At 47.5% G+C, this 27,995-nt stretch overlaps 1 protein-coding gene across 1 annotated transcript; it reads left to right on the top strand.

The window, feature by feature from the left end:
* Positions 1-25: 25 nt before the first annotated feature.
* LOC134047548 (pinopsin-like) lies at positions 26-25,515 on the top strand. Its single transcript, XM_062498794.1, has 5 exons — positions 26-344; positions 2,381-2,709; positions 17,526-17,759; positions 20,938-20,991; positions 25,423-25,515. The coding sequence occupies exons 1-5, from the start codon at positions 26-28 to the stop codon at positions 25,513-25,515; spliced, it is 1,029 nt and encodes a 342-aa protein (XP_062354778.1).
* Positions 25,516-27,995: the final 2,480 nt, after the last annotated feature.

The raw sequence follows: 27,995 nt of genomic DNA, 5'->3' as shown, positions 1-27,995 counted from the left end.
GCTGCTCCCCCGGAGCAGTGCGGGAATGCGGGCACCCGGCGCCGCTGCCGCCTGCGGGCACGGCCGGGACGAGGCGGAGCGGTGCCTGAGCCCCGCGGGGAGGCTGGCGGCCGCCGTGTGCCTGGGCGCCCTGGGCAGCCTGGGCTTCTGCAGCAACCTGCTGGTGCTGCTGCTCTTCTGGCGCTTCCCGGCGCTGCGCTCCCCCATCAACCTCCTGCTGCTCAACATCGCGCTCAGCGACCTGCTGGGATGCGCCCTGGGCACCCCGCTCGGGCTGGCCGCGGGGACCGGCGCCGCTCCGGGGGCCGCCTGCGCCTGGCACGGCTTCGCCACCGCCCTCTGCGGTGAGTGGGACCGCCCGGGACGGGAGGGAACACGGGGTGTGCGGGGCTGCACCCGCGGAGCGCAGAGCACGGCTGTGACCCTGGCAGGGGACGGGACGGGACAGCCCCGGGGGAGAGAACGGGACGGGACAGCCCCGGGGGAGAGAACGGGACAGCCCCGGCAGCTCCGGGAGGGGATGGGACAGGGCACGGGCTGCCCCACAGCCCCAGCGCATCCCCAGTACATCCCCAGTACATCCCCACAGCCGCCGCTGCGCTGGGTGCGTGTCCGGGGCAGGAGCGGTGGAGCTCGGGCTGTGCGTGGGGAGGGGACACCCCGCACGCCAGGAGCACAGGGCTGCGGTGAAAATCTCCCAGCTCCGGTGGTTGTTTTGCTGGGAAAAGCCCAGAAGCCCCCAGGCAGCGTTAAGTGTGACTCCTCATTCACGCTCCACAGCGTGTTTCCAGCGGCCGCCGAAGAGCTCTGCAAAGTTTAAAGGATGAAAACGGAGCAGAGAATCAGCGTCGTTTAGGTTAGAAAGGACCTTTAATCTCATGGAGTTCAGTTCCTATCGCAGCACTGCCAGTCCCAGGAACAAACCCCGTCCCTGAGTGCCTCAGCTCAGCAGCTCTGAGCCCGCACAGCCGCGATCTCTCGGAAGTCTGGTGGCTTCCAGCCCCGAGCCCTGATCCCACTGCGGCAATGGGCAGCACTGGGCAGGACAGGCTGTCAGGAAAGAGCAGCCCTGTGTTCCTCTGCCTTTCCCAGGCCTGTCCTCGCCTGCCAGCCCGGCACACGGAGGGAGAGCCCCGGGGCAGAGAGCAGAGCTGGTGAGGGGGCTGTGGGACAGCAGCTACAATGTACATCATGTTACACATAACTACAGTCGTCTACTACAAGCTTCCCGCTGCTGACAATGTCTCCCAGCCTGCTGTACCACTGCAGACACACGTCCGTGGGGCTCTTCCCCAGTCAGCATTCACACGGAGCGAGGCTTTGCCAGCAGAGCATCCCTCTGCCCATCAGTACAGACATGAACAACCCCAGGAACACAGCTTAGCCTGGCATCCAGGCTTCACACAGCCCCTTGGGAGGCACTGACACTGCTTATGCACACTCTAAAGAGATACCTTGAGCGGCTGCAGTTTGGATGTTTGTTGCCATCTCTTTCCCTCATGAAAGAGACATGCAGGGTAACAAGCCAAATTTGTGCATGCAAAACCTTTACTTGGCAAGGAAAGTTTAGCAAGAGTGTGTCAGCATCCAGCAATATCCCCTTGCACCTGCCACAATGCAGTCTGGAAGGGAAATGCCATGTGTGGAGGGAAATTGCAAACTCTTATATCAGCATTTCTGCATGCAAAAGAAGCCTTTGATTTGCTGCTGGTGGTTTTATTGTCCCTTTGGTGTCTGCTGACAGCACCCCAATTGCAGGAGACCCATAGCTGTCTCTGCAAAGGCTCTTTGCTGCCTGTCCCCTGAGGGGGGCACTTGCTGGCACGGGGGGCTTCGGGACATGGGTTTAATCTACAGCCCTTCATTATGCAGAGCACAGAATCTATCTGAAAAACCTGTGGGGCTGCACTTCCCCAAGAAGGGTTCAGAAGGCTTCACTTCAGAGGTGGCAGAGGAGCAACCGATCAGCTCTACACTTTGGGAAAATCGGGATATTAATCTTGAGTTTTACAGGTGCAACAAGAGCCAAATCTGGTGGAGAAGCCAGGATTTTGCTGTAGGTCACACACACACACACACCCACACATATCCATTCAGACAGATGTGCTTAATTATTGACCAGCATTTATAACTGGCTGGCTTTGGCTGGACACACGTTTCAACATCCCTAGCTTTTGGTGAGTGGAGTCAGGCTCTCAGCACCTCTCACTCTTAGAGGGACACCTCCAGTCCCAGTCCTTGCCCACCTTGTTTGCAAAAACAGTGCCATCAGTCCCATCCATAGCTTGATTTTTTTTTTATTTTTTTTTTTTCTTTGCGAGATGGAGAAAAGCCTTCATTCATTCATTTTTTGCTGATAGAAGTTTCTGGTTTGATGCAGGCATCATCTCTCTCATCTCCCTGGCTGTGCTTTCGTACGAGCGTTACTGCACCATGACAAGAACAGCAGAGCCTGACACCACCAACTACAGGAAAACATGGGCAGGCATCATCCTGTCCTGGACATACTCCTTGCTCTGGACCATTCCCCCACTTTTTGGCTGGAGCAGCTATGGACCAGAAGGACCAGGGATAACCTGCTCTGTGAACTGGCATTCCAAGGATGCCAACAACGCATCCTACATCATCTGTCTTTTCATCTTTTGCCTTGTAATCCCTTTTGCCATCATTGTCTATTCCTATGGGAAGCTGCTCTGTGCTGTCAGACAGGTGAGTTGATTCCTCATCTGCCATTTGTCTGTGACCCCAAACCAGGCAGAAGCCCACGATTATAATTTTCCACCTTTAGGACTCCTCTGCTCTCAGATGTCTGCCACCCTTAGAAACTGCCTCTCCTGTGACTGTCCTGGGGACAGGCTCCAATCTACCAGGGCTTTAAACGTCATACTCAGGTGTGTACAGCTGCTGGTGATGCCTTGGGGTGGCTCCCTAGAGCAGAGGCTGGACAAGGTTAAGAGAATAAAGTGGGCATTTATTAAAGGCCTTCAACAGATACACCTTGGGCAGTCAGAAGCCTCAGAGGCTGCACCCAAAATGGACAATGGTCACGAGTTTTTCAGACAGATACAAGTTTGGTTTATTTACATAGCAGGAGTTAATTGTCCAATGACAGCTTCAGGTAATGAAGTAATTTACCCTCAGTTTGCTCTCCCCCAACTCACTTTTGTTTATACTTTTTGGGGCCTGAGACAGTGAGGTGTCCTTGAGTTTCAGACCTAGAGAGATTGTTTTGTCTGAATATAATGGGAGAACAGTAGCTGACAGGTTATGGAGTTTTAGAGTTATACCCTGAAGCAGTACAGGACTTGAAAAATATAAAAGCTAAAATCCTAAGGCATCAGAGGTTCCTATGACAGCATCACAGATGAGGGAAGTTGGCTAGAGCACTTTAGATACCTAATTAAAACTAGGAAAGATTTACCTACCTTGATGAGATTGGTTCTAGCATTTAAATCTGCAGGCATGCCATGGAGAGTTGAGCATTATCAGCAGGTACAGCAGCTGCACGGTCAGTAGAGAGTGTGCTAGCTGTGATTTCTGAAGATCAGTGCTTCTCTTCTGAAAGCAGAAAAATGAACCCTACAAAAAAAGGCTGCCAAGAAAATAGTCACATATAAGCAAGCTGCTGGTGGGATCAGGCAAAGCAGGAAGATGTGACTTAACAAATGCAAACTGTAAGACAGACCCAAAGCAGATAACCCTGGACACAAAGCAAAGCCAGTCCATAAATGACCATGAGCTTTTTTTTTTTGCCAAGGTAAGGAATGTTACCTGTAAATATTGCTACCCCAGTGGAACCTTTGGTGCCAAACACCATCAGGGCAGCACTGTCAGGCATCTGGAAATGCCAGTGCAGAGGTTTCTCCTCCTTTGTGAAGAATGTCTGCCTTCAGCCATGAGTCCCAGGGAGTGCTGGACCAGCACTGGCTGCTCGTGGCACGGAGATGCTGGGAGAGACTGGTGAGCATGGCAGCCCCTCCTTGGGGACTGGTCTGTGGACAGGCAAGGACTCTCTCAGCACAGAGAGGTCATTCACACCCTAAACACCTCCACACTGGTCCCTGCACCCTGGGAGTTCACCCCAGGCTGAACTCCAGCTCCATCAGTGTTACCAGACCAGGCTTGGGCTCACCTCATGCAGCAAGCACCTGAATGAAAAGTGGGAATTAGATAAAGATCACTCTGTGAGCCATATTTGCAGATGTAAACATTTAATTTAAGCTTATTATTGCTTGGGGACTTTGGGCAAAAGCAGATTAGATCAGTGGAGATTTTTAAATTAATCCTCATACACCACTCCCCCCATACACACACCTCATTGTCTTGTTACAAACAACTTTCATTCTCCACAAAAGCCAGCTCAGGCCTCCCTGGTCACCCTCTGCTGGGAACACCTGCTTGTCCTGCACCACCATGCACCCGAGTGCAGGCAAGGGCTGGATTTCTTAGGGCTTCAGTGTTTTTCCATCTTTTAAAGCTAAAAATACTGTTTTAGAGGTGCTGTTTGTTGCAAAGTATTCACAGCAGCTGGGGCTGGAGCAGGTCCTTCCTCTCCAAAGTTCCTCCAAGGGTAAGAAACAGCACGCAAACCTGCTTTGCTGTCAAAGGTTGTGCTGTGTGATGTGTCAGAGTGATTCCCACAGCTTGGACAAGCTCTCCTGGCTCTGCCCTCTCCAGTGCCAACAGAACTTTTATTTCTGCTGGAGCTGACCTGTGCAGCAGCACTCAAGGGTGCAAGTTTTCACATTAAATACTCTTCCCACTGATGCAGCCATCACATAAAACGTTACATTTGGGCTCAGGAGAGTTATCTGTCTTCAGGACAGCTGTGGACATTAACCAGGGTGAGCTATAGCAGCAGCTCAGGCAGCAGCACAGCTCAGAAGCTTTAGCAGAGCCCTCTGTGAATGCAGTGAGCAATGGGATCTCTTCAGTGAACTGATCCACAGGGACCACAGTGGCATGGAAGAGGGACAGTGTTGGCAGGGGCTGTTACCCTCCCTCTCAGATGGGTGACAACTCTAAAGGTCAGGAGCTGTCTTTCCTGTGCTCTCTGGTCCTGCAGAAACCCCAAAATACAGGAAAATAATATGAAAATTCTTCTGTCTGGATGTAAATTATCCTTTCAGGAAGGGGAATTTTCCGTGAAGAGGTAAAGTCAGAGCTGGATGGTCCTGTGGATGTACCTGGCTCATTTGGGAAGCCAGGAGGTAGGGCAGGTGCAGGGGCAGAAGCCTCAGAGCATCTCTCCTGCCTCCCATCCTCAGTGCCTGGCCCCTTCCTGACCCAGGCTGCTCCCAGCTGCTTGTGCTGCTGCCCAGGATCCCCCAGGGCAGCAAGGTGCAGAAGCAGCAAAATCCTTGGTGTGTGAAAGAGAGAAAGAAAAAAAGATGGACAAAAAAAACTTCACATGCTAGCTTAATATTTAAGGAATTGAACAGCAGACGTTTGTCCTTTTAGTGGATCCTGAATTATAGGCAACACTCTGTAAGCCTTTAATGGTGCTTTCAGCTCCTGCCAAGAGTATCTGCCTGTAACTGAGATTATCTGCACCACTTACAGGAGTAAAACCATACTGGGAGATCAGGGTTCTTGGTTTCAGCCAGGCATGGAAAATTGTTTCCTTTCGCTTGACATTTGTATTTTCATGTTCTGATTTCTGACTTGATTGTCAGCACGGGAGATATGCAGGGATGCTTCAACTCTTGGAAATCAGTCCAGGCTCCCATTCCCACTGTATTGTTTCAAGGTCACAGTTTCCTTAAACTTGAAGAAAATTTTCACCACTAAGAGCAGATCTGTTTTTCCTCCCATGTTTTGTTTGAGGCTGGCAGGGAATGGCCTGAGGGAAGGGTTTGCTCTGAGCCATTTAAAATGAATACCACAGGAGCTGGGATGTATTACAACACACTGTCAAAAGTAAATCTGAATTATGTAAACAGCCATTAGAAAATCAGGGCTATCTAGGTTTCCAATCACACAGAGCTTTAGTCTTAATTATCTAATTTCTGAGAAGCCTTTCTGCTTTGATACAGGTTTCACAGCTCTGCTGTGCAGGACTTTGCAGGGCCCAGGCAGAAGCAAAAAGAAGGCTGCTGCTTTCCTAGGGAAGCAAGAGCATGGTGCAGGTGTGCTCTGGCAGACAGCTGGGTCTGGGGGTTCCTCTCTGCTTCCTTGGCTTCACCACGGTGCCCCAGGGGATGGCAGGAGCTGTGCCCCCCATGTCCAGTCCCATTCTTGAAAGGCAGAAATCTGCCAGCTGGGGTTTGCTGCAGAGAGCAGGGATGCTTTGGGATGGCCTTGGTTTTGTTAGCAGAGCCTGGAGAGCGTGGTACTGCCCCTACAGCTGAGTGTGCAGCTCCAGAGGAGTTCACAGCATCCGTGCTCCATGCCACAGCATGTAATCCCTCAGCTCAGATCACGTTGGGAGGATGACAGAATTTATGAAAGTTTGGAAACGACAGGAGTGAAGCAGAGACTGTGGGAGGCAGCCAGTCTGAGCAAGCTGTGAGAAGCAGAACAGCAAATCTGCCTCTTCCTCTGCAGAGCCCCTGCCCCTGGAGGGCCTGGCAGCCACAGAGGGGCAGAGGCTGTCAGGGCAACTTGTTCAGTGCTGCTTGCAGCAGGGCAAACCCTCTGGGATGTGCAGCTGGGCTGTGCAGGGAGGCTGGACTCATCCTCCTCCGAAGCCTTTCAAGGTTGGTTTGAAGAGCTTGGTTGTGTCCAGAACTTCTCAAAACCCCTCCAGCCAGCAGAAACTGTGCAGGTGGACCCTCAAAGACAGCTTTGGCAAAGCAAACAATCAATGGGCTGCCAAGAAATAGTAGTTTAGAATTCCTTCTGGTACCAGTACTTGTTGGCCAGCTTTGGGTTCACCCCAGGCTTGGGGATGTCCTGAAGAATGAAGAATCTCCCTGGCCCTTCCTGTGTTTCAGCACTTTGCACAGCCCCAGGTGTGGTGTGTAAAGGTGCCCAGTAAAGGCCTGCCTGGGAAAACCACCTGGGCAAACATGATCTGCATCCCAGATTCCAGCTGGAAATAGTCAGCTCACTGAAAGCAGCACACAGGCAAAATTCATGAATCCTGCAGGAGACTATCAGGTTTTGGAGCAGCAGTAGTCAGCACATGCAACCTTGTAAATGCTTGCTGGAAACAGATAAATCATTTTGTGAACACAGGGGTTAGAAAGTCATTAGTTAGAGTCATTGACAAGCTTGGCTGAATCCTCTCATAACTTGTTACAATGCAAATATAATCGATTCCAGCTTTTCTGTCACTGCATTACAGTGTGGTTGGATTTTTATCCACCTTTAATTCACAGACAACTTACTCTATTATCTCCTTGACAAATAAATCTGAGGTCCTGCCTTCAGATTATTGTCCAGTGTTCATCCAAGCAGATCAAGGCTCAATATTCTGCTTTTCTGCACAGACTCCTGCCCTGCACAGACTCCTGTGTTGAGTCATATCAGGGTAAATCTACCTCAAGCAGTAATCACAGACAAGGCAGGAAAAACCAACAGCTTGACATGGTTTCAACCAGCCTTCTGGTCCCTTGGTCCCTCAAGTGTTATGAAAAAGAAAAAAGTGCAGCAAGGAGATATTTGAGGTGTTACATGTTAATTTTATTATGTCAATTAGCAAGTCCAGTTGTTTCTAATGCTGGGGTAATAACTTTGTACAGCATGGGCAGGAGAAACTGGGGGAGAACAGCTCTGTTTTCCAGCAATTCCCTTGCACTGGCAGGAAGGGGAAAGGGTGATTACACTGGTCCTTCAGCATTAATCTGGACAGTATGAATAGCCACCATAAACTGAGGCAGAACTGGGCATGTGAGACAGACACATTCCCAAAGGTAGCAATCATGACAGCTTCAGCACTGGAACACCTCAGACACCAGAGAGGGGAAAATCAGTCTTGGGACAGCTGAGCCCAGAAGAGCTGCAGAAACCATGCAGATCAGTGATCAAAGAGGGATAACCAAGGAATTGGCTTTCTTGGCTTCAGTTGAGTTCAGTCCCAGTGAAAATGCAGGGGATGTTTCTGTATTTCCCCACTCAGACAGCAGCAGGAGCTCTGCCCATTCCAGATGCTCAGTGTGGTTCATCATTCAAGCTGCTCCTGGTTCCTTGGTCTCTGCTGCAGGCTCTTCTCCTCAGAGCTGCAGGAAGGTTTTTCTTTCTTCTCTGGGCAGTGGAAGATCTGATACCTACATGTGATGCCTTTTTGGGACTGCCTAAAAACACAGGCCAGACAGAACTAAGAGAATATAAAGAAGTTACATTTATTGAAGAGCCTTCAGGTACATTTAAGGCAGATGAAGCCCCTCAGGGGCTACACTCAAAATGGACAATGGGTCACAGGTTTTCATATTTTTATAAGTTTGGTCCATTTGCTTATTAGGGTTAATTTTCCAATTACAGCTTCAGGTAATGAAGTCATTTACCCCAAGTTTGTTTCCCCAACTCACTTTTGTTTACATTTCTCAGGTCCTGAGGCAGTGAGGTGTCCTTGATTGCCAGGCCTGGAGAGGAATTGTTGTGTCTGACCAGAATGGGAAAGCAGCAGCTCACACTGCGTATGGAGTTTAGAGTTCTACACTAAAGAACTGTAGGATTACAAATATATGAAAAAATAGAAAAGCTAAAATCCTAAGGCATCATGTGAATACAAAGCACGTGTGCCAGGAAGGCCAGAGCCCAGGTGCTGGCTCTGGAACAACGGGCAACACTTCCTCCCTTTGGGATCCTGTGATTCCCTGGGGGATTTGCCTAAAAAGGGGCACTGCCTATCCTCAGCTTCTCTAGAGAGCTGGAGGGGAGGCACCTCGTGCTGGGTGTGCCACAGCATTATTTGTCCAACAGCAGTCACCAACCTGATGAACACATTAAGGATTTTTCTAGTTGAAAACAAAGCAGCTGTGATTTATAATTTTTTTTTTTCCTGTAGCGCAAATATTTCTCCACAGGTACTTCCAAACCTCGGAAGTGTCCTCACAGGCAGCAAGGGAAGTAGAGCCTTGCAGAGCTCTGTCCCTTAGGACAGCAGGGAGCAGCCATGCCCCTGAGGCTGAGCTCCACTGCCCTCCCTCCCTGGCTCTTCCTGGCACTCTGCTGTGTACCACAGGTAACTCCTGAGAACACCCCCACTCCTCCCTGGCACTCTGCTGTGTACCACAGGTGACTCCTGAGAACACCTCCACTCCTCCCTGGCACTCTGCTGTGTACCACAGGTGACTCCTGAGAACACCCCCACTCCTCCCTGGCACTCTGCTGTGTACCACAGGTGACTCCTGAGAACACCTCCACTCCTCCCTGGCACTCTGCTGTGTACCACAGGTAACTCCTGAGAACACCCCCACTCCTCCCTGGCACTCTGCTGTGTACCACAGGTAACTCCTGAGAACACCCCCACTCCTCCCTGGCACTCTGCTGTGTACCACAGGTAACTCCTGAGAACACCCCCACTCCTCCCTGGCACTCTGCTGTGTACCACAGGTAACTCCTGAGAACACCCCCACTCCTCCCTGGCACTCTGCTGTGTACCACAGGTAACTCCTGAGAACACCCTCACTGTCAGTGAGAACTAAAGTCGTTGCTGACTGAAGAATCAGTGCAAGGTGCAAAAGGAGGGGAACCAAAGCAGTGTGAGCACCAGTGGGGCTGAGATGTTCTAATAGCCACCCTCACTGTCAGATGGGCTGTGCAGATTCAGAGCTCCAAAGGACATCCCTGCTCAGGAAGCCCCCGAGGCTGGAAGCAGCCTGGCTGTGTTACAGAGGACTCAGGGACTGAGAAGAATTTGAACCCAGTGTCCTGGTTTGAAAGACAGGTGTTTGCTGAGGAAATGATCCTTCCTTCCTACAGATTATTATGATTCTGAAATTAAGGGAGCTCACAGGCAAAGATCTGGGGATAGGAATAACAGTTCTTTACTAGTATATCTAACAAGACAAACAAGAACAACAACAGCTATGGAATTACCCACAAACAGAACAGTAACTCAGTCCCAGTCCCTTTCTGGCTGCAGGCACCTTTTCCCTGAGCTGCAGTTCCCGGTGCTGGGGGCGGGCAGGTCCCGCAGAGCTGCAGGAGGGCTGGGGGTGATGGCAGAGCTGTCCCAGGGGGAGAGAGAGATGGAGAGAGAGCTCTCCGCTCACAGTGTGGGTCCAGGTGCTCAGCAGAGTGCTGGATGGTGGCAGGTTACAGTGAGAGGCAGCAGGGCAGGGTCTGACAGCAGTGAGGATGATTCCTGGTGCTGGGATGCAGGGATGGGGCTGAGGTGGCGATCGTCCTTCTCGTCCAAACTCTACGGGGGAAATGGGCCGAGGCCCAGCCTTCTGCTTCCTCTTCTGGCTGTTTGAATCTCGCGGGGTTTCCCTCCTCTCTCCCCTCCCCCTTGTCACCAGGGCCCAGTCAACAGGTATCTTAGCATGACAATGGGGAAAATTCCACAGAGGGAAAAGGGAATGAACCAACCCCCAACACCCAGCCAAACTTCAAACCCAGCACCCCCCAGCAGTGCTGCATCGTGCCCACACTTGGTGCTCCAAACAATGACCATGATGAATTATTTTAATATTCTGGCTTTTGAAATAAACAATTAACCCCTTTAGTGATCACAAGGCCTCTCCTTACAGCCCTCTATGTTTGTAATAGCAAGTGAGGGACTGAATTGAGATTCAAATTTGTGATCTTAAATCATGTGGTTCACCCTTGAGAGGACAGAGGTGGGTGTGAGGCGATGCTGTGAGCACTTCAAAGGATATCTGCACCACAGAGTTCCTCCCTTGCGCACCACAAGGCACTCACTGACTCCTCTAGCACCTTCCACGCCCTCTCAGAAATGAGAAAAATTACTGCTGCAGAGGTGAAGACACCAGTACAGCAGAGGTGAAGACATCAGCACGGCAGATGGAAATGGATTTCTCCTCTCTCCCTTCTCCCTGCATAAGCTTTGGCAGAGGTCTGTGTTAATGCTGGAAACAGCAGCTGCCAGAGAGCCATCAGTAGCTGATGCTCCCTGCATGGGCTGTGTGATCCCCTGCCAGCCTGAGACCACCTTCCTTTGCTTATAGCCACCTTTAAGTGCTCCTGGCCAAATTTCCACTGTACCATCCTTGTAAATTCACTAACTGCAGGAGGTTTTCTCCACAGCCTTCATTTACAGGAAAAGAAAAGATGATTTGCAGAGGCAAATCTTCACCCAGCTCTTAGTGCTGGGCAGCCTGAGGGGCAGAAGTTTTGTTTGGATCCACCAAACTAGTGGGTGTCCTCTTTGTAGGAGCAGGCAAACTTGGGATATTTTGGTGCAAACCCAACTCATTAAGGTACACAAAGCTACCCTGTGTTTAGGTTTGAAGCTGAGGCATTAGCATCAGTGGGATCTGGAGCACGTTTTGTACATCATGAGTGGTCACATTTGTCATCTGGTTCCCTTTCTCTAGCACAGCCAAGTGAGGTGAGGTCTCCACAGCATTTCAAAATCAAGGAGATGCTCAGAGCAACCCAAACTGTGTGTCAATAGCTGAGGGAGAAAAAGGTAAAACAGCATGGGATAAAGGCAGGGGGAAAGGAAATGTTTGACTAGAAAAATCAGTAATTTATGTGGACTGTTGTCAAGCTTGGGTGATAGACATGTATTGATGTGGCTGAGGACTTCTCTGCCTTTTCACATGCACTCAGAAGAGAAGGGGGAATCTCTCAGCTGTGCAGGTCACAAGACATCTGCTCTTAAATCTCTGCTTGGCCAAGGAATGGGCACGGGGCAGTGCAGGGCACCCCAGAAACCTCAGAGCACCTCCTGAGGGAAGCCAAACTGGGACTCAGCTCCCTCAGCCCAACACCTTCTGCAAAAGAAGGAGGGAATTCTGCTTGAAATTATTCAGAAGCTGGAGGCAAAAGCAATTTCTTACAGATGTTTTTTCCTACCCATGTATAAGGTGTTCCATTATCCATAAAAACGCACTTAGTCCCAGGCAAGAAACCAAGAATCAAGAATGCTGTGGTTGTGGAAGGAAGGTGCAAGACTCTTCACAGCCCACAGACAGGCTTGCTTCTGTCCTGGAAATCCTGGGGAAAGATTCCCAGCCTTGAGAATAATTGTGGGGTTTGCCCTTGAAACTAATACCCAGTATTTAAAATCAGTTTCCCTCTCCACTCTTCCCCTCCAGCTCAGCTTTGCTGGGTGTGCAGCTGGGGCTGGCAGAGCCCCCAGTTTCAGAGCAGGAAGTTCTGCTGGCCTGCAGAAAAAAGGTCCTACGTTTTCTGTGACTTTCAGAGGACTCATATGCCCTTTTCATTTCACATCTTTTACAAAACATCACTTCCACCTCATATTCCCCCATTTCCCCCAAAGCATACAGAAAAAAAATTAAAATATACATATATATATATATATCAGAGGGGCTTCTAAGTGTCCTCTTTCATATAGGAAAGACCTGGGCCCCAACCAGTAGGGACAGGGCTTAGTTGGTGTTGCACAAAGGCTACTACAAAAGGCTTGTTTTTCACTCAGACAAAGGAATTCAGGGTTTTGTGATCAGTGATAAAGCTAAGCCTCATGATATGTCAATTTTCCACATGTGGTGCAGGTAAGCAGCATACTGGGAATCTGGGAGGCAGAAGTTTCCAAGTGTCAATCCAGCAGTGAGGCTGCTTTTTGCCTCATGTCATTTTGAGTCTCCAGCTTTGCTCTCCCCCATCTGTCCCTGTGCTGTCCTGCAGACTGATCTGCTGGGCTCAGATCTGTTCCCTCACTGATTTGTGAGGTCCCAGGTCTGTCAGGAACAGAGCTCTCCTCTCACAGACAAGAATTAAAACGTGGAACAGAGCTTGCTTTCCCCACTCTCATTTTCATGGCAAGGCATTGAATGGATGGGACTTTTAAGAAAAGCAGCACTTCACTGTGAATGCAGGTAACTAGTTTCTAGCTTTTATGATTGTACTTAGAGGCTTTTAAGCATAATTCAAATGTTTGAATGTTAGGGGCAATAGAAAAAAGAACTTCAGCTAAAATAAAATCTAACTTGTTTTTGCAACATTTCTCTATGGGAGTGTCAGCCATTTATTTCCTCTCCAAGCAAAACTTTTTTTTTTTAATTTTAATTAGTATTAGGACAAATAATGAAATACTGTTAAACCAGCACTGAATGACTGCCCACTGTTCTGTTTCAGAACTTCAAGGAAATTCTCAATAATCACAGAATCATAGAATGGGTTGTGTTGGGTTTGAAGGGGCCTTAAAGGCCATCTAACCCCAACCTCAAAGGGTTTCCCCTGAAGCATCCAATTTAGCTCCCTACATTTATCAATTCTTAGAAGCAGGGCATATGCTGATGGACAGGAACCACCAGGAATTCTCACATCCTCTTCAGAGTAAATCAAATTCATTCAGTGCACAGGCAATGCAGTTTAATTGCATCTTCATTAGGTTATAGTCTGCTTCCTCAGTGCATATTCAAACAACCCCAGCCATGAATTCTCCAGGGCAGGGCATAACGGAGTATATCTGATTTCACAGCTCTTGGGCTCCTTCTGATGAACAGGCCAGTGATGCCTGAAGGTGCTCAGCTGCTGCCACAGCCCAGGAGTGCCTGTGCTGCCCCTCTTGTCTCTGCTTTGCTCACAGAGCTCAGCTGGCATGTTCAGGCCAGCACATGCACACTCTGGTTGAGTTATTTTTCCCTTTATCTCCCTTATTCCAGCATTTCTCAGGGACCATCCTCTTAGTGCCATGAGTGTTGCTGTCAATTCTCCAGGCTCTAAACAGCATGGTGGTTTCACAAAAAGACAAGAGAAATCAGAGTCACTGAGCTGGGGTTCTCAGAAAACCCTGGAGAGTCGGTTCTTCACAGGGCTGAACCTCCCAGGTAGCTCAGCTGTGCTCTCCAGGCCTGGATGTGACTGAGCCCTTTCCATACCCAGTGCTGAAAACACGTTTTACTTTCCTAGTGAGGTGATGACTCTGTTCTTTCTGCACAGTATCAGCAATATCAGCCAGGGATTTGCTGTGTCCACAGTGACCTCTATTTAAACCTATCCTTATTGTTTGTTGCATTAGTCACTCATGTCCTTCTGTCTGTGACATCCTGTGCCTCACCACACAAACACCATTTGTGAGCATTTCTGCTGCTACACTGGGAAGTTGGTTGTGTACAATCCCCATTATGGTCAGTGAAATATTAAAAAAAAAGCCAAATTAATCACTTCTGCAGGTTGAATCACCACCTTGAAGTGCTTCCCTGCAGGAGAAAGCACGATGAAACTTAGCCAGTAAAAATTCAACACCCATGGGAAGCAGGAGAAGAAAATAATGGAAGAGCAAGATGGGGCTAAGGCTTCCAGCTCCCCAGTCCTGCTAACTCAGTACGTTGGGTCAGACATTCTACATATAGAAGGCATGATACAGAGGCAAAATAAATTTTAGGAAACTGAAAACTTCATTTCAGAAGAAACAGTGAAGAAAATACAAAGGCTATAAAAGCACATTTTTCATGGCTGTTTTCTATACCAAAAGTTACAGAAATAGTGAGATTTTTAAAACAAATTTCTTGCACAGCAGATTGAAGTTTAGATTTTTGATCAAAGCAAAAGCAAAGGACAGTGTACAGCAGGTCAGGGCTAAAATCCTGCTGTGGCATTGCTGCTGTCAACCCTGAGCCAGGAACAGCCTGAACTGACTTTCCAATCTCCATGGGCCAGCAACCAGAGGCAAGCGTGGGCCAGGCTTGTGCTCTTCACTTTCCTGGAAGTTATGACAGCAAAATTAAACTTAGAGGCCACAGCACCATTCTTCAGCATCATTTTCATGCAGCTCTTTGCTTTGTCCACCTCCAGAGGGGGATCTGATGCCAGGCACAGCCCACAGTTACAAGGTACAGCCAAGTCACCATCTGCTGATGGCTGCAGCAACGTTTCAAGGTTGCTGGCTTTGATTTAGTTTTGCAGAAGTTTTCTGCATGTGTGCCAAATATGAATATCTCAGGTTTCTTTGACTGACCAGGGAAGCCTTGTAGTTGAAAGCAAAAATGCTTCAAGGAGAGTTACAGAAGTGGGAGGATATTCAAACACACTTTCCTCATAGGATGAAAATAATGATTTCCTGCTGCTGGCAAGGAAATTGAAACCTTTCCTTGCTTATCCATGAAGCCATTCCCTGGCATCAGCAGTCTGAAAACTGCAAGCTTTTATCTTTTTATTTTATTTTATTATTATTTTTTTTTTTTTAGGAAAAGATAGAACACTTCAAAAGTCAAGAGAGTGATACCTGGTAGAGTTTACCTGAGAAGGGAGCATTGCCCAGGTGGAACATGCAGCAGCAGAAGTCCCCACTGGCTTTAAGGTGAAGCCAGTGGCCAAAAGCAGCTGCTCCTCCCTGTGCAGCTCCGTGCCAGCCTGCAGCAGGATTTGCAGAGATGTGGAGAGCCAGCATTACACAGCTCCCTGTGCCCCCAGCCCTGCTCAAGGTTATTCAGTGGGAAATCCCTCCAGAGCTCTGCTCCCATGCCCAGCCTCACACCAGCCTGAATTCCATCTAGAAGACATCAGTTAAACATTTGTCCTCTCTGACCTTTCCTGAAGGAAGTGGTTGTTTGGTTTCCTTTTTCTGAAATTGATAGAAATCCATAGAAGCAAGAGGAGATTTTGGTCTTCTTGAGGTGCTCCACATACAACCCATTGCCCACCACCCATCCCAGATGTCTCCTGGCATGGGGAGAGGACAGGAGGGTCTCAGGAAGGCACAAAGGAACCAGGATTTCTGTGGGGATACAGAGCCCTGGCAGCTGGTGCTGATGCCTTTCAGTGCCTCTCATCAGGAGCCTCAAAAACCACGAGCACACACGATGCAAAATGCAGCCCCTCTCTTGTCTCCATCCTTGCTTCCACCCCAATCCAGCTGTTTGGCCTTCATTACACAGTCTGAGTGAAGTTTTATACCAAGGCATGGCAAGCTCTCAATCCACACACAGGGAATGTGCAGTACAAAATTCTTACCAGCTCCATGAGATACAATCTAAGAAGATAAATGTGAGCTTTCTGTCTGAGATGTATGTGAATAAATCTGAGCTACTGATGCCTGTGGGTGGCTCTGAGTGAAATATTCACTTCTCACTAATGGAAATATTTTGATTAACAGCTTTATTTGCCTAGTGGCAAATATCACTTTTTTTCCCTTTTAAATCACAGACAAGTGTCATAAAAGATTTCATTTGCACATTAACAAGATATTAATAAAGTACTTGGTATTTGAGTTCCCTTGGCAGGCAATTATAGATATGTTCTATTTTTTGAACAGCTTTGGTTAGGTTTTTTTAATTAGTCTCAAGGTGACTTCCAACACTCAAATACATCCCAACAGATTCCCCACAAAACTGCTTGTAATAATTAGTTCCTTGTGCTTACTGCAGCACTTCCCAGGGCAGGCATTACACAGCAGTCTCTGAAAGGTCTGGTTTTCAAAACGCACTGCGAGCTAGGAAACGAGGGTGAGGCACAGGCCAGCAGTGTTCATGTGCAGCATGATTTATGTGCAAGTACAGTGGGCCCGGAGTTCAGAGGAGGAGCCTGTTGTAAATCACCTGAATTCAAGCGCTGTCTTTTGCCATGGATTCAGGGAAGGAAGTTCTCTCAGCCCCCTGTTTGTTATCCATTGTCCCTGTGCCCTGGGGATACAGGGCATTCCATCCTTGCTGGGGATTTCTCCTGGCAGGGCTCAGGCAGCGGTTCTGGGAGCACCGGGAGCTGCTGTCACACCAGGGCACATTCCTCCCCCTTGTCTCCTGCCCAGGAGAGTCCTGTTAAAAGCTAGGGTTTGCAGCAAGCTGGAGGAGGCTGCTGTAGATGAAGAGCACTTTTGTTAGTCCAGCCCATGGCTTAGGATTTTAGCTTTTATGTTTTCCATGTATTTGTAATCCTGCAATTCTTTAGTGTATAACTCTAAACTCCATATGCAGTGTGAGCTGCTGCTTTCCCATTTTGGTCAGACACAACAATTCCTCTCCAGGCCTGGCGATCAAGGACACCTCACTGCCTCAGGACCTGAGAAATGTAAACAAAAGTGAGTTGGGGGGAACAAATTTGGGGTAAATGACTTCATTACCTGAAGCTGTAATTGGAATATTAACCCCCAATGTGCAAATGGACCAAATGTATAAAAGTGTGAAAACCCATGGGTCGTTGTTCATTTCTGGGTGTAGTCCCTGCGTGGGCTTCACCTGCCCTAAATGAAGGCACATGAAGGTACCTGAAGGCCCTTCAATAAATGCAACTGCTTTTTATTGCCTTAATTCTGCTTGACCTCTGTTTTTAGGGAGTCCCAAAAAGGCATCACTGTCAGGGACACACTGAGTACACACCACACCAACCCTGCCCACGGGGCAGCTCCTTCCAGCCAGAACAGTTCAGGTGACACTGCCAGCCCTGCCCTGAGTGCAGCCACCCCAGGAGCTCCCAGGCACTCATCCCCATCACTGTCCCCAGCACAAGCAGTGCTGCTGCCTTACCTGTGCCTCTGTCCCACCCAGGTGAGCAGCATCCACAGGGGGCCAGCCCGGAGCCGGGAGCAGCGCGTCCTGGTCATGGTGGTGGTGATGGTGGTGAGCTTCCTCCTCTGCTGGCTGCCCTATGCAGCTGTGGCACTCATTGCCACCTTTGGGCAGCCTGGGCTCATCACCCCTGCAGCCAGCATCATCCCAGCCATCCTTGCCAAGAGCAGCACTGTCTACAACCCCATCATCTACATATTTCTGAACAAACAGGTCAGTGAAATGGTCTCCTTCATTCATTTGGATTCAGTGTATGCAAGGAGTGAAAACATGCCAAGGGGAGACAGAGAGAGCATCAGTGACAGCACTCAAATCCTTGAGAGGGAAGCTCTGAAACAGGGCTCCGAGGAACAAACTAATTGGAAAAATCTGCCCTTTTGGAAGTTGGTTGACCAATTCCCCACATGTGCACATAGCAAATGACAGGTCCTTCCTTTCCATTGCAGAATTTGACAAAAAGAGAAGAAATCTGTGCTCTGGCAAGAGTGAAAGCACCAGGAATTGTCTGAGGTGACTCAGATACGAGCAGTCCTGTGAGGATGTGAGCTCTTGCCGCCCCACGCTGAGCCCCAGCACAGCACATTGCCCACAGTAACTCCTCCTCTTCACAACACCAGCTGTCCCCTCCCTGATTTACTCTTTTAACCTCCCTCCAATCCCTCAGTCACTCTTTGGAACTGCTCTCCCCTCCTAAGAGCTGGTGGGAGCCGTGAGCAGTGAGGATCAGCCTGAAAGCGCTGCCAGAGGAGCTGGAGCAGGGGACAGCACACAACAGGCAGGAGCTGGGCAAGCCCCTTGCACAGGGACAGAGAATAAAAGTGAAGATGAGCAGAGATCTACAGAAGAAAACAGAGAGCATCAGAGCTCTTCCAACCCCCCAGCCAGGTCCAACTCCATCAGCCTGTGTGCTCAGGCGCATTCCATTGATCTTTGCACTGCTCAGATTATAGCAGGTGGATCATTTGTTTCTCTGAGTCCAGCAAAATCCTCCACTCGAAATGATTTTTGGGAGCTGCTAGGAAGCACAGACAATAAATTGCTCAGTCCGTCTTGAGAACAAATGATGATGGTAAAAGATGGTAAAAGTCTGGCTTAAATTAGCTGTGGGTGTTTTTACTGGGACATGAGAAATTCCCTGGGAGTGGAAGTTTCCATGACACCATCCATCATCTCCAGAGCATCCATCAGCTCCGCTCACTGCCACAAACAGCTCAGGGGGTGCAGTTCCTTCTCTGCAGAATTCCCTGACCTTCTTTCCCTTCTCCTTTACTATAAACTTTTGAATAAACTCTCTCATGAAACTGCCTGGAACATTGGAGAGCTGTTCCCATCCCCTGCCAGAGGAAAAGCCCCAAGCACACCAACACACAAAGGGTAACTCTGGCTCACCTCAAACATCCAGCCCTGCTTAAATCCTGAGAGGCAATTCCGAAATCACAGCCTGATCATGTGTGCATGGGCTGGAAAGAGCACTCCAAAACAACACAGATTGTGCACAAGAGTGTTCTACAGACTATTCTAAATTAATCTTTTTTACTAAATAGCTTGCTGACACAAATAGCAGCTAGACACAAATTAAACTGGGTTTATCCATGTCAGACTCCTGAAGTTCACCAAAATCTTTTACTACTAGTGCTCCATACATGCTTCATTTTGTTTGTTGAGGGTTTTTTGTGGTGTTTTGGTTTGGGATTTTTTTTTGAAATTCCACTTGGTTTCCATTGCTCTGTTAGTATTTCAGCAGCAAACGGTGCTCAGGGTTCCATACTCGGTGCAGAGTAAGAAGTCAGTGGTCTGGGATTCTCTGCACTCAGGGAACAACCTCAGACCAGAAGATGCTGCAGCCACCCACTAGTGCCAGGCAGGTGAAAGCCGGAGGTGTTGGTCATCCAGAAAACCACATTTAACACCAACAGCATTCCTGAGGCTGTGGAAATCCATAGGAAATGCCTTGACAGCTCACACAGCTGGCATTGCCCTCTAAGTCTGTGCTATTTCTAAAACAATTCTATGTCCAGACTCCCCCCTGCACACACACACACAAACACACACACACACTTTGGCAAATGCTCAGAAGTGTCTAATCAGGCTGGATAAAATCTGAGAACAGGCCAGATAAAATAACATTTACACGGAGGAAATGTCTCCAGGCAGGGACTAGGTGAAGGTTAAACAGATTGAAGAGACTCTCAAGCTGTAACACTAATTTGCTGGGGATTAAACAGCTGCAGAAATGTACCTGGGAAGAGCCACAGAAGCTTGACCTGAGAGGAGGGGGCAAAGCAAAAACTAGAAAATAGACAATACTCCCCACAAGTTTTGAAGCTGCTTAATATTTCAATGCTCAGTGGTGAGAGGCTGATGAAAAAATATATGATTATTACAAGGTAAGCTTTTAATCAGAGAAAATGCAGCTTCTCACTGAAAAAAAGGAACCTCAGCTGATGAAAAAAATGTGTAAAACTTTTTAAAAAGCCTTTTCCACAGCAAGGCTGCTGATAAAAAACCAGCATCATTTTTCTTTGGGCTCTTGATAACAAGAGTTGTCAGAGCTTGTTGGTGGCAGCTGTGCTGTACAAAGATTTTTGTTGTTTTGGACTCTTGAGTGTAGAGAGATCACTCATCAGCGTTTGACCCTACAGTTTTAGGGAGGCCATGCACACAATCCACACCACCTAAAATACCTATTTTTTCAGCTACAGGCAGCTTCCTTGCCTTCATGCTTAGCACATTCCCTCTGCCCTCAGACACACAGATAGTTTTGCCATCCAACTGAGAAAGTCACTCCAGTGATGGATATTGAGCCAAGCCCTTCTGAGAGCTTAAAGCAAGTTCTCATCTTTTCCCTGGCCGAACACAAATCAGACCAGCCAGCACCAGTTTCACTGATAATTCAATTAGTTCAATCCATACCACATTTTTAGCAATGGGATGTGTCCATAACCTGACTGCAGGCCAGCATGAGTGACTGTCAGCTCCCCAAAATCTCTGTGCCACAGCAGGCTTCTCATCAGCTCAGTCAGGTGACAGGACCCTACAGACCTGAAGGCAGGCTGGAGAGCATTTAGTCCCTGCTGTTCTCTGCATTGCCACAAAGTCAGTCACATTTGCAATCAATAAGAACACAGGACACCTGTAACCTGGCCCAAAATTTTGTTCATGGCTCTCTCCCCTCTGTACTACTTGTGCTGAGGTCAAGGTCTCTTGGCACAGTGAAATATTTATTTTCTACAAAACATTTCAACCTCCAATACTAAATATTATCACACCCATGTTGTTCCAGAGCTATCCCAGGAACTTAATTAATACAGGTATGATGAGATCAAGTCTGCCTTATAAAACCCGAGATGAATTAAATTCCTGCTGACTTGCTGTTCTCTTTGTGTGACAGTTTTACAGGTGCTTTGTGGCACTCCTGGGATGCAACAAATCCCCCATGGGTTCCGTGCCCAGGTTAAAAAAGGGACAACAAAATCCAGGTCCTGAAGAGCTTCTGCCAAAGCCCAGCCAAGCCCAGCCACCCCAAAACAGAGATGCAGAGTGTGGTGCTGTAGGACTGCCCCAAGAAACATCCTGCCTGTGAAGAGAGGAGGCAAGCAGGCTCTCCAGGAGGGAATGATCAGCTTCCAGATGGTCACTCTGTCCCTCCTTTGGATTATGCTCCTCCAAAAAGTCTCACATTGCTTTTCAGCACAAACCTGAATGGATTATGAAGAACTATGTAGTTACAAACTAAAGCTCTACTAAAATTTCAAGTCCGTGTATTGGTTATGTTTAAAACTTTAGAAATTGCAGCTGAAGCTTAAGAAAATAAGTGTTTTAGGGACTTTTCTTTTTAATTAGCAGCTTACAAAGTAACGGCACCTAAAGCTAACTTCCTGCCAACACTCAGTGAGGAAGCAGCTCTGAAGGCACAGGACTGAGCTGGGTAAAGCCCTTGTCCCTGGAAATCTGCCACTTTGTGAGCATTAGGAAAAAAACAGGAGTGATTCCAGCCCTTTCTACAAGCGTGGCTATGAGGGCATGTGTGGAGCAGAAGGGGCCAGGCAGCCAAGGAAGGCTGTGAGCAGTGAGGTGCATCAGGGAGACCCTGCAGCACTGGGACAGAGAGGATTCACCCAGAACAGTCCCCATGACCCCATCAGGAAAACCGGGTGGAGACCTTCTGTGGGATCTTCCTCCTGGACCATCTTTGGGAAGGAAGGGACAGGTGCTGTCTCCTACAAACAGAAAAGTATTGGGAAGCCTCAGAAGTGCAGCTGGAGGAAGAATTATAAACAAAAAAACAGGGAACAACCTTCTCCCTCATTAACTCTGAGCACAATTTCAATATTTTGACAATATTTTCATCCCAAATTGGAAGGAAAATGTGAAATAACACCATTCTGTGGAGTATTACTTTTCAAATCCCGAACTACATGGAAATGCCTTCTTTCAGAGGAGTTTCACACAGAAGCAAATCCACAGCCCTGCCAGCACAGCTGTCAAAAACTTGTACCAGAGTGCTTTAATTACCATGTATTAGCCAACACAGGGGGTTGGGTGAGTGAACACTTTGTGAATATCATTACCAGTGTACCTGGTCCAAAAGGATATTTTGATTTTTCAGATGATCAAAGCTGTCTTTCTCTTCCAGGGATGTGGGCTTATTTTTTCCTTTGCAATATTAACTAAAGCTCCCTTGTAGTCACAACATTATTTCACAACCTATTTCTTTTTCTATCCCTACTAATAACCTAAATAACACCAAATGTTTTAAAATACAGAAGCAGAAGCCATGAATTGAGGCTTTTACTGAGGGTGTATTAGTGGATGAAGTCAAAGCAATAGATGCACTTACTGCTAAGCAATACTAATCAATTATTTATTCCCAAGCACATAATTTTAAAGAGTAGTTTGTTATTTTCACTCCAGGATATTTTCAGTTCATCTTTTTCCCTTGATATTGTCTCTAGGTGGATTGTTAAATTCCAATATGATTTTCTTCATTAATAATAATATTGCAGCTCTGTGACTGGTGGTTTTTGTGTATGCAAGGATCTGTTCTGTCTTAAAGCATCCAAATCTGGCCTTGGTGGAGGTCTTTGAGGTGTTAAATAGCTCATGGTTTGTGATACAAATATCTGTTTTCAATACAAATTGTTGGTTTCTGTTCCATTAACCCTGTAACCTGCTGCAAACATCACCTGAGAACAGCTTGTAACTGCCCTACTTGGAAACATGCAGGATGTTGTGGCTGTAAATAAAAATATCTTCCCATGGTACCTCACCAGCCTTATCTCCTGAACAACTCACTACCACAGCCCTCACACAATTCTCAAATTTGGCACCAAAGAGACAGCAACTGCACTTGACTCATGCTGCCCAACAGCTCCTTTGGGATTTGCTGAATTATATGATTTTTGTGATACCAATTTTGTGAAAAACATACAGAAAAAGCCATAAACAAATACCAGTACAAACAAAACAACAAAAAAACCCCCAGATTTCAATTTACACTTCCAAAGTAAGAGCAAAATTCTCCTCCTTGAAAAGGAGGTACAGCTTCCATTTTTTTAAAATGAGTACAGCTCTGTACCTTCTGAGATTTATGAGCAGCTTGTAATTTCATTTCAGCAGGTAGATTTACTGTCTGCAATGGCTGTCATTAAAAGAGATGATAATTTCATAACCATTTACCTGGATTTTTTTATTTAAAACAAAGCACTGTTGCTGTGTAACCAGCAGTATCATGGGGTGTTCAGCAAGCAGCCAAGCCTTCCCTTACCTATTTTTCAGCACTTCCAATATATGAAAAATTAGCCAAATGACTGAAATTCACCCCTAGCAGTACTTTGCATCCGTTTTTATTTGTGGTAAGGAAAAGCTATTTGGCTTTGAACGTGGGCATTTCACTGCATGCAGACCCAATCCCCAGTGAACCTCTAGGACATCCCAAGAGAGACTTTGCAGAATTTTCAGATACAGATCCAAGAACTAGGTTTAGAGTCAAGCCAAACTGACGCCAGAAAGGAAATGAACATTAAACAGTCCCAAGCAGCCTCATTTGCTTTAGAGCTCTCCCTTCCTAGCACCGGGCAGGAGTACCAAAGGATGATCACAGCACACTCACAGGGAGGAGGGAGCCTTGCAGTGCCCCTTGGCACACACCAGATGTCACCTCCCAGAGGCACAGACCCCCTTGCACTGATTTAGAGAAAAAGCTTTCAAGAACTCTTTCCTTTTATAGCTCGATTGTGTTGGCCCCGTTCCAGGAAGAAACAGGAAAATTTCCCAAAGTTTTCCAAATCAGTTCTCAGTCACCCTCTGCCTCAGCTTGAATGGAATACAAGTGCCAGCTTAGCTTTAAAAGGTCCAGGTCCCAGATTAGAAGCAGAACAAGCACAGGTCCTACAGGAGAAGGAGGACCATCTGCTGGAGCTGCAGGGAGCTAAACCCCAAGGAAATTTGGGGTTACTGACCATGGGCAAGAGGGGACGGCCAGCACTAATTCTGGAGTTGCCCTGCAGAGCTTCTGTCAGGTTTGTGGCCAGGATAACACCCAGAAAGGCAGGGACCTGACACACATATTATTTTTACATAGCACAGTACCAGGGGAGAATTAAACTTAGTGTTAACATTCACTGCAGTTGCTATAGTGACTGATTTTATTTTTCTTCTGCATGGGCTAGATGGCTTTTTTCTCCCTCAAGCCTTAGAGAATATTGCCCAAAAAAGTGATGCTTTTGGGTCATACCACTGACAACTGAAATAACCTCCACCCCCAGAAAATGTTTTTATGTTTACTGGGCTTTCCCATCAAACTATAAGGAAGTTCAATAACAGATGAGCAAATTCAGCAGGGTGACACCAGTACTTTAAGCAGCCCATAAAGGATTGTGCAGCACTTTCATGATGTTTTGGCAGCACAGGTAGAGAGAATATAGCAGGGAGCCCTTTTCCTTTTCCTGATTCCTTGATTTCCTTGTTTTCACTGAACACAGCAAGTCCTGCAGGTAGGGCCAGTTGAACTTGCAGTCCATGACCAACTTTTTGCAGGGTACCTTTCATTTCCCCCGGTAGGTTTTCCTTCAGAAGGCCTTTCAGCACCTTTTCGTAGCAGGACAGAGGAGGCACTATCCAATTCTCCAGCTCTAGATCATCACACATGTGCTTGCATGCAATTTACTTTAGAATATGCTACTAGTTTTCCTTTGCCAGAAGGCTGGAAAGGCAGCACTCAGCTAAGAGTGAATCCTGTTCCTTGCAAAAAGTTCAAGTTATCAGTTGTGGTTTAAACATAAAAGGACTGTTTTAAACATGAAACAAAAGGACAGGTTTAAAAGGACTGATTTAAACATAAAAGGACTGTTTTAGCAGCAGTGCTGGGACTGCCAGGGAAATCTCTCACTGAGATGGTAGAGACTGAGAGCTCTTCCAGGTGTTTCCAGGAGATTTTCCAATTAGAAGTGGAGCAGAGACTGACCTCCAGGCGGCTCTTAATTACAATGGTGGCATTAATTGCAACGTTACAATGTTTGCTCCTCAGAGAGAAGAGAGGCTGTTTCCAACAAAGGAAAAAGGAATGATGAGGCAATTTTAGGCCATCAAATTCCTTTACTTAAAAGCTGCTTCTGGTTGGGAGAGAAGAACCACTCTGGAGAGCACAGGGACACAGGGGGAAATCGATTGGAGTTAACTTTGGGGTGTGGATTTAAAGTTAATTGGTTCATCTGCATTAAGTTGCTTTGATTCTGACTTAGTGGTCCTTACTCTATTTTTCAGATTAATTATATCTGAAGTACCTGATAGTAAAGCAACACTATCTGAAATCCAAGTCCACAGGAAAGTTTAACCAATTTAAACGATCTGGTTTTTTTTTGAAATGTGAATTCAGGATAACTTTCCACATCTTCACACGGCCAAAAGTCCTCCAAACACGGGGCTGTCAGCAGACTCAGTCCCTGCTGGTGCCACCATCCAGCCCTGACCTTCCACTCCTTAATCTGCAAGATGCACCACAGCTCCAGACCTGTGGAAGGCTGTCCAAAGGCACAGAAAGCCCCTGCCATGCCTTGGCCCCCTCCCCAGGAGGTGAGCACCACTGCAGTGCTTTGGCTCAGTCCCTCGGCAGAGGCAGGGCTGGATTGCTGCGAGCAGAGAGCTCCTTCCCTCAGCTCTGCCCTGGCCAGGGCACAGCACATCCCACCCCAAAACCATCCCAGGGTGGGAAGGAGCCTCCTGCCACACGGCTGCCCCAGACACTGGAGATACCCCAGCCCACAAGGATTTCTATGAGGCACTGACACCTTAGGATTTTAGCTTTTATAGTTTTCAAATCCTGCGCTGCATTAGTGCGTAACTCCAAGCTCCACATAAAGTGTGAGTTACTGTCTTCACACTTTGGTCAGACAAAACAATCCCTCTGGGCCTGAGAGCCAAGGACACCCCACAGCCTCAGTCCCCAGAAAGTACAAACAAAAGTGAATTGGGGGGAGCAAACTGGGGGTAAATGACTTCATTACCTGAAGCTGTCATTGGAGTAAATTAACCCCTGATGTGTAAATAAACCAAACTTGTATCTGTCTGAAAAACTCGTGACCATTGTCCATTTTGGGTGCAGCCTCTGAGGCTTCTGACTGCCCAAGGCGTATCTATTGAAGGCCTTTAATAAATGCCCACTTTATTCTCTTAACCTTGTCCAGCCTCTGCTCTAGGGAGCCACCCCAAGGCATCAGCACCACCACTAATTTGCTGATGGCCACAAGACAGCCTGACCTGGCTGCACACCTGCAGCACTCTCAGCCACAGCTACAAAGGTGGAAATGAAGCCAAAGACCTTTGACAAAATCACAGGAGTCCTCTTGCTAAGTCCCAGTGGCAGCACATTTTCCTTGCCACACCTGGTGCTGCTAACAGAACGCATTTCTCATTGCCTGCAGTCCCACAGCAGCCAGCCTCAGACACCACAGACATGTTTTCATCAAATAAATCAAAGCCTGCTGCTCACACCTAATGAACCTTTGCTCAGTACCTCCCACAGATGAGATTTAAAAGACTGGAGTGCTTTTTGAAGGCAAAGATGCTGAAAAAAGCTTCACTGATGAGGGTTCATGCAAGTGTCACCCTTATGATCTAAATGTAATAAAAATGCACTAAGTGCCAGCCACAAATACTTCCAGTAGAAGTTGCTGTGATCCAAGAAGAAAAACATCCTTTCAAAGGAGACATGGGAGGAATGGATAGAGAGGATCCTATTCCACTTGCTCTAAATTAGCAACTAACACAGTTACACAGCCCAAGCTGACGAAAAATGGAGAAGGAATTTCAGCATCTATTTAAGGAAAGATGGAAAATAAAAGAAGACTATTAAAGTCAAAGTGCACACAATCCTGTTCCATCACAGGAACTGGAAACACATTTATACAGGCATTGTATGACCAATTACCTACCTTTGCTTTGTTGAAGTGCCTGGGTTTAACGATTCATTCCCATCAAACTGTAATTTGAGGAAACACAGGAAAAAGATCCTAGCTTGTCCATCTACATAACCCAAATACAGACAATAATTTGAGGTATTATTGCACAGTGTCTTCTATAACAACCTCAGAGAGGACTGTTTGTTTCTTTGTCTTTATTTCTGTCCACTGATGCTTAATCCTCACTACAGAGGGGTTTGCTTCCAGAAAGAAACCTCTACATGTGCACTACTGAGCAGAAGAGGGATTTAATTCTCCCCTTACACTCCAAAACAGTGAATCCAGCCAGGCTGCAATTTTTTTCAGCATAACAGAAACCAGGTAGGAAACTACTGCATACCAAATGGGTCAGGTGTAAACACTGCCTTTTCCAAAATAAGTTGTCCTTGGTGAGGGTGTGTGTGGTCTTACTCCTAACTTTTCAGCAGCAGGGCAGCTGGAGAGACCTTCACTCAGCAGCCTGATTTTCACAAGGTACAGATTTTGAGGTCTCTTCGACCCCAGCCCCACATATATCCAGGCAGATACAAGCCTTTATTTGCAGTCTTTTGAGCAGTTCCCTCAGCATCAGTGTGGTCAGTCCAAGCTGAGAAGCTGCATTAAGTCTGCAGGATTTATCCTCTTTAGTGAGCTGTGCATTTGAGGATAATAAATGAAAGACATGGGCTCCTGGCAAGTCTCCCTAAGTGAAGTTCTCAGGCTTGCTCTACAGAAAATGTCCCTCTGGGCCTTTCAAGAGCCAACCAGTCCATAAACAGTCCATGAGAAACATCTTACAAGATTAAAATTAGCATGAAAATCACTGAGGTCTCAAGTGTCTCGGCAGAAATAAAAAAATCTCTTTGTGTGGAAGCCCAAGGGTGACCTCTGTCCGTGCAGAGCCCTTCCCCAGCAGGGCTCTGCTCTCCCAGCACACCCTGCCAGGGCACCACTGGCACCAGCACACCATGCCCAGCTCAGCTGGGCACAGGACCAGTGAGCCCTCGGATGC

This window comes from Cinclus cinclus, chromosome 10 (assembly GCF_963662255.1).
Source record: "Cinclus cinclus chromosome 10, bCinCin1.1, whole genome shotgun sequence".
NCBI lineage: Eukaryota > Metazoa > Chordata > Aves > Passeriformes > Cinclidae > Cinclus > Cinclus cinclus.
Note: the sequence above shows the minus strand (reverse complement) of the source record. Positions and strands in the feature narration are given on the sequence as shown.